Source organism: Monodelphis domestica, chromosome 7 (genome assembly GCF_027887165.1).
Source record: "Monodelphis domestica isolate mMonDom1 chromosome 7, mMonDom1.pri, whole genome shotgun sequence".
In the NCBI taxonomy this organism is placed as follows: domain Eukaryota; kingdom Metazoa; phylum Chordata; class Mammalia; order Didelphimorphia; family Didelphidae; genus Monodelphis; species Monodelphis domestica.
In genome coordinates, this window is record NC_077233.1 from 80,337,607 (window position 1) to 80,344,417 (window position 6,811).

Genomic DNA, 6,811 nt, shown 5'->3' on the forward strand with positions numbered 1-6,811 from the left:
CAAAGGCCTCTGTGACTCCTCCCCAAATAGGTCTGGTCTCTTAGACCTTGCTCTCCTGCCCCCCTCCTCCATGCATTCTGAGGTCCGCTGACAGGGAACTCCTCTACATGGAGCAGGTACGTCTCCTGGCCTGTGCTCTGCCTCCCCAGCTCCCCCTTCTGGATTCCCTCCAACATCACAGAGATCCCACTTGTGCCCATTCCCTGAATCCTGAAGGCTTCTTTCCCTTGAAATGGCTTCCCCCCAAAGTGTGAGTTCCTCGCAGGTATGCAGTCAGCCCCCAGCAGGCCATGCGGCCTGACTCAGAGCCCTGGCCCACCAGAGGACAGAACCACGAAGGACAGGCCAGAAGGCCAAGAAGCTATACACAGTCGGCCCGCTTAAAGTGAGGCACTGTGTTGGCTTCTTCTATTGGGGGCAAAAACAGGAACAAGAAATGGGTAGAAATTTTAAAAGGAAAATAAAGAGGATGTCAGGAAAAAATCCCCTCTGACTTAGATTCATCTCAAGGAATTGCTTGGGAGATGGAGGCTTGGCCTGAGGTCAGACACTTCGTATTATAAGTGAAATCAGAACCAGGGTCTTTCAGACCCTTGTCTAGGCCATGTAATCCCATAAAAGAAATGCTAAACAAACTGGTTTGCGGAGCATCCTTAGTGCTCTGTACCAAAAGAAAAAACAAAATAAAACTTTTTGAGAGATGCCAATATTTACAGTAAAGAAACTAAAAACAAAAATTTCCCCTTTTATTAAATATACTTGTCACAATTCATGAAAATAAAATTTCCAAAGGAAAGTAAAGCCCACGAATTTATTCACCAGGTCTGCCGCCTTGTTTTGCAAGTTTGACGTATTCGGAGTCGGTGTCTTTTATCCAGTTTCTGCGGGAGCCAAATGAAACCTCATTATGTGGTTCTGCAAGTTCACTCAGGCCTGGAATCTGAGATGTCGGAGGGAGTACAACTTCTGAGGTCTTCTCAGATCTTTTCAATGGAAGATGGTAATACCAGTCTAAAAATGAGATATTGAAATTAAACAAATGTAATTATTGGGGCCTATTAATTAGTCTCATATTTGTTTCTAAAATGTACTAGACTGTTTCTCAGATGACTTTATCTAGTAGGTGCTAACCTCACATAAGATTGTCTGATACCTCTTACATACTTTTATCCTTTTTTAAAAAAACTCTTAACTTCTGTCGTGGTATCCGTTCCAAGGCAGAAAAGCAGTAAGGGCTAGGCCACTGAGGTGAAGTGACTTGCCCAGTGTCACAGAGCCAGGAAATGTTTGAGGCCAGATTTGAGCCCAGGACCTCCTGATTCCATGTCTGGATTCTTTCCTCTGTGCTATCTGGCTGCCCTTGCATATATATATATATATTCTTGTTCTAAGTTTTACAACATTTTGTACATACCTACTTCCTCTGCCATAGTAGAGAAAGGGTACTTGGCCCAATTCATTACAAATAGTATTTAATGTTAGTTTGCCATAGTTAGAAAACAAAGAAGTGAAAAGTCACAAAGTAGATCTATAGAACTATAAAGCTTCTAAAATCCACTATGCTGACTATTCTACTTAAATAAAAAATTACATCCTACAAAAAGCTTTAGGTACCTCCCTGGCCCCACCTCATTTTCAAATATATGAATTTCAAGATTATTTAAAAACGGTTATTTTGTTTTTCCCAGGTAGGTCTGTGTTGTCAATTTTTTCTATGCCTCATTCTTTTCCTCTGCAAAAGTAGAATATAATTGAGCCACAAGTTATATATGGGACATATCCCTGAAAAACACTGCCTTCTCTTATAATGGTATAAAACTGGAAGCATTAAAATGATCTTTAAGGCTTCTTTCAATTATTTAATATGTTCTTGACTTCACAGAAAATTCAGTCTGTACATCATCTGGCTGAGATATGAAAAACTGATTATATTTTAAGGACATTTGGCTAAAAAAGAATATATTAATTATGTATCTTCTTCCTAAATTCTCTGCTTTTTCTCAAGCTATTTCCTGACCAGAATACTCTCCCCTTAAGATTTTTACCTTTTGAAATCCTACAAATAATCTAAGATCGTGCTCAAATGGACAAACTATTTTTACCCTTTAGGCCTCAGTTTTCTCATCAGTAAAATGAGGTAAAGCAAAACAATTTTTAAGATTTGTTCCTAGAGGCAGCTAGGTGGCAAAGTGATCAAATTCAGTCTCAAATACAACCTGGTAAGTCAATTGGCAAATACAACCTTGAGCAGATCATTTAATTTATCTGCCTCAGTTTCCTCAACTATAAAATGGGGTTAAATAAATACTGCCTCCCAGGTTTTTTATGAAGATCAAATGAGATCATTATAAAAGTTCTTAGTATAGTGCTTGGTACATAGTGCTATATCTATCTATCTATCTATTATTATTAACTATAATTATTTTATATATATTTACATATGCATTCATTCTTTTTCACTAGAATATAAGCTCTTAGTGATTGTTTCATTCTTTGTGCATGTATCTTCAGTGTCAAGCACAATGTTTGGCACATAGTAGGTGCATAATGAACACTTCTTGAGTAATTGTTTTAATCCAATATATTAAAATTTGGAGATCTTCAAAGAAAGGATAGATGTGGCTGATGGTATTCTCTCTTTTTCTTTGGGATGGAGTGTGTGGTAATTGGAGGGATTGGCAGAGATGGGAAAAGAGGGCAAGAGAGACAATGGAATAAATTTAAGAATAAAATAAGGATAACTTCTGACTTGAAGTATATGTTGGAAGAGGCAACAGATTGTTGCTTTCCATTAGGAGACTTAAAGGGGAAGTGAGTTTTTTTGCTAGTATTTATGGTATATGAAGAACTGTCACCTAGAAAAGAAAATAATCCTTGTCTTGTCTGATCCCGAGTTAGACATTGTAAAGAAGCAAATTTAAATTTAAAATTCAATTTTCATGTGTGAGAAAAAGCTTTCTAACAATTTCTTCAAAACTGCAAATAGTGGGAGATAGTGGCCTCCCCCTCAATGGAAGTCTTCTAAAGACTGAAAGACTACTTGTGTACATCATTGTAAGTCACAGAGTAGAAAATGTTCTACTTTCTGTATTTATACTCCCAGGCCTAGCATAACATTTGCTGCCAAACAACCAACAAGCTCTTATTCCATATTGATTACTAACTGATTGAAAGAGTACAGAAAGTTTTCATTGGCCTTCTCATTACAGAAAAGCATTATATCATACTGGTTAACGTTCATCCTCAATACACAATATGTGTATTACAAAAATTTAAAGCAGGACCAGTGGAGTTGAGAGGGCAGAACCTGACTAATCTAGAAGGACTTTTCTGGCGAGGTGGGAACCTAAATGAGTTTAAGCAAACATGATTCTAGAAAAGACCAATAAAACAAATCCTAGAAAGTTAAGAGCTTTTTCCATTCCCATTTTTATGACTCTTAAAAACAAAGGGAGAAATCAATTTCAAATGAGAGAATATTGTTGAGATGTTTCAGTTGTGTTCTCTAAATGGGTTTTCTTGAAAAAGATACTATAGTGATTTGCCATTTCCTTCTCCAGCCTATTTTACAAATGAGGAAACTGAGGCAAAGTTAAGTGACTTGTCCAAATTCACAGTTAGTAAATGTCTGAGGCTACATTTGAACTCAAGGAGATGAGCGTCCCTGACTTCAGGCCTAGCTCCACCAGCCACCCAACTGCCCAAGATATAATCGGCTCTGCAGTGTTGGAGACATGAGCTGCCTCTTCTTCCTATGCAGATGCCATGGCCGCATGAGGTCTGACAGGTGAGGCTTTTTATGCAGGAGCATGCACCATGCATGGATCTTGTATAGACATGGGGAAGAATGTTTAGTCATTTCAGTTGTGCCTGACTCTTCATGACCCCATTTGGATTTTTGGCCAACACACTAGAGTGGTTTGCTAGTTCCTTTCTCCACCTCACTTTACAGACGAGGGAACTGAGGCCAACAAGAGTTAGTGCCGAGGGTCAAGGTCATGAACACCATAGTCATCAGGCCTTGAGCAAGGACTTCATTAGAGGTAGGTTTACTTTTTCTCCCTACTACAATCTCCACCTGTTAAATCTGTTAAGGCCTACTGTAAAACAATTCCCCACTGACCACAAGGGGCACTAGAAGAATGTGGCTGAGATAATATATAGTAATTAGGTACTGTGTTAATTGTCTTTATTAAATTATTAAATGTATTTAGTTACACATATAATGACATATTTAGTAACTATTAAAGTTTAAAACTGCAATAAAGCTCTTTAGGTCATCCTTTATAAATAATTCACCACTATTATTGATATATAAAACTATTATCAATCTGCTAAATGTTCTTTATGAATTTGATTTAGGAAACATTAAACACATGTTCTCAAGCTATATAATCAAATTTCCAAATCATATTATCTAGGTATTTGGCTCTTGAAAAGAGAAATGAGCAAATTTTGTATATATTTTTTTAAAGTGAGGTCATCTGAAATGATAATAGGCTATTAAAAGTTGCTTCTTAGGTCAAAGATTTGATTTTGTTTTTCAGAAAAATCATAGTTCTAGAGCTGGAGTCTTAAACATTGTATAGCCCATAGTTCTAGAGCTGGAGTCTTAAACATTGTATAGCCCAATTTTCTCATTTTATAGTTGGGGAATTTAAGGCCAGAGAACTTAAGTGAATTGCACAAGGTTACATAAAATCTTAGGAACAGTAGAATCACGGTGGCGTTGCTGCCTGATACAGGTATAGTAATATTTTTCCTATTTTGTGAAGAAGCCAACTGAAGCCTAGAGAGATTAAACACCTTCAAAAGGTCAGGCAAGGTCTGGGTGGCACTAGAAGCCAATTGTCCTGACTCTTGGTGTAGTGTTCTTTGCACTAAACTGTCATTGCGCAAAGATTTTTTTTCTGTCCTCTACTGCTAACATAGTTTCATTATTTACAATGATTATAAGAAGAGCTTAATAAGGAATGGAAAAAACATTTAATTCTTTTTAATTTAATAATTCAATAAATGTTAAATTACTACATACAAGTTACTCGGCTAGTCACTCAAGTGGTTACAATCTAGCAGTGGGATAAAATTATAATACAGGCAGAAAAAGACAACTACCAAAAGAGAGGGGACAGACTGCTATGGGGAAAAAGAAGAAAGGGGGAAATCAGATTCTTGCCTTTTTTTTTTTAAGTTGAGGTAGGGGGATGGTTTCACACAGATAAGAGAGGGTTTCATGAAGATGATGGTACTGAAGGTAGGCCTGAAAAGATGACTAGGATTTTGACAGGTAAAAATGTCAACAGGATATTCCAGGAAGCAAGGTCACAAAGCTGAGAATACTGGATGGAAGGGAGGAGGGGGATGAGTAGAATAATGAGTAGTCTAGCTTGGCTTTAACACAGGGTAGATTAGGGAAGAATTGAGAAACAATCTCAGAAGGCAGTTTGGGTCAGGGAATAGAGGTGCCTGAATGCAGGCTTAAACATTTTGGACTTCTCTCTAGTGGGAAATGAGAACTTAAAGAATTTTGAAATAAACAGTATCTTATTTAGAATTATTAATTTACCATAAGGTACCGAGAAGGCTGCAGAACAAAGTGAACAGACTTTCAGAGTCAGGAAGCCCCAAATTCAATTTCACCTCTGATATATACTGACTTTGTGACCCAAGACCCAGCTAAAACTCTCTAGAATAACCGGAAGAGCAGGTGCCAATCAGTATTAGCAGTGAAAATTCCTCAACAGATATTCCCTATACTAATGAAATCTCAGGTCTAGTTTAAAAAAGTTCAGATTCATTTTTGTTTTTTAGGAGACTTTTTCTGAAGCATCTCCCTTGATTTCCAGGGGAGAAAGGCTGTATTACATTAAGGAGAGATTGGAGGATCTTGCAGCAGTCTAGGATAATGATGGCAGTGTGATTCAGAAGACTTGAGTTCTAGGTCCAGCCTCTCTGACTAGTAGGATAAATCACCCACTTTGTTGGAGCCTCATTTCTCATTCATAAAGTGAGTCTGACTAAATGATCCTTTAAGGTCTCCTTCAGGCAGGCCAGTATGCTGAACCACTGGGAAAATAAGGGATGGATGCAAGTCAGCTAAAGAAAATGGTTCTATTCTATAATTTTCTCTATCACTTCTTCCACCTTTTCCTCTTTTCCCTACTTCCAAATATTCCTTTCCTTGTTTTTTTTTCTTATTTTAGAAGTGAGAGTAATAGTTAAGAACTAGTGAAAAGAGTGAAGAACACCATTTTCAGTTCTTTCCTCAGAAAAACTTATAGGAAATAAATATTAACTATCACTTTTAAGTCCAATAATTATTATATCACTAAATAAGTCTACAACTTCAACTGTTCTGTGTAAATACAGTAAGTTCACTTATCTCCATGAGCCTTAGTTTCCCATCTGTAAAATTTGCCTTAAAAAAAAAAAGCAAAGAAACTTTAATCGACTAGCAAAGGACCTTTTGTATCCTTCTCTGTACCTTTGTTGGCAATCTCCTTCTTCTTTGTTACATACAATAAGCCAAAGGCACAAAACTTCTGAATTTCTCATTCCCAACTGTGTAAGTACTGCGATAAAGAAAATGTCCCAAATCTCTTGGAAAGGGTCCCCCCCCCCCTTCTGAAATGCATGAGAGAGATCTACAGTTTCAAAAGGAACTCATCCTGATCATCATTCGGGTGTACTGGGCCGAGGAATTCCTTTCTCTTCAGAAATTATTACCAAGATCAAAGGGCCATACTCACCCACAAGGGCATAGCGACTGGTAGGTAGAGTCACGTCCTTGCTTGTATTTCTCATTGCCGAG

The 6,811-nt window shown here is 37.5% G+C and overlaps 1 protein-coding gene across 4 annotated transcripts in view; it reads right to left on the minus strand.

Moving 5' to 3' along the window:
* Positions 1–6,811, minus strand: part of C7H7orf57 (chromosome 7 C7orf57 homolog) — a 144,626-nt gene that overhangs the window by 20,863 nt on the left and 116,952 nt on the right. For all 4 annotated transcript variants that reach the window (XM_016424565.2, XM_056804857.1, XM_007500430.3 and 1 more), the window contains one exon: positions 820–1,011. In XM_016424565.2, coding sequence (XP_016280051.1) covers positions 820–1,011 — 192 coding nt within the window. The remainder of the gene's footprint in view (positions 1–819; positions 1,012–6,811) is intronic.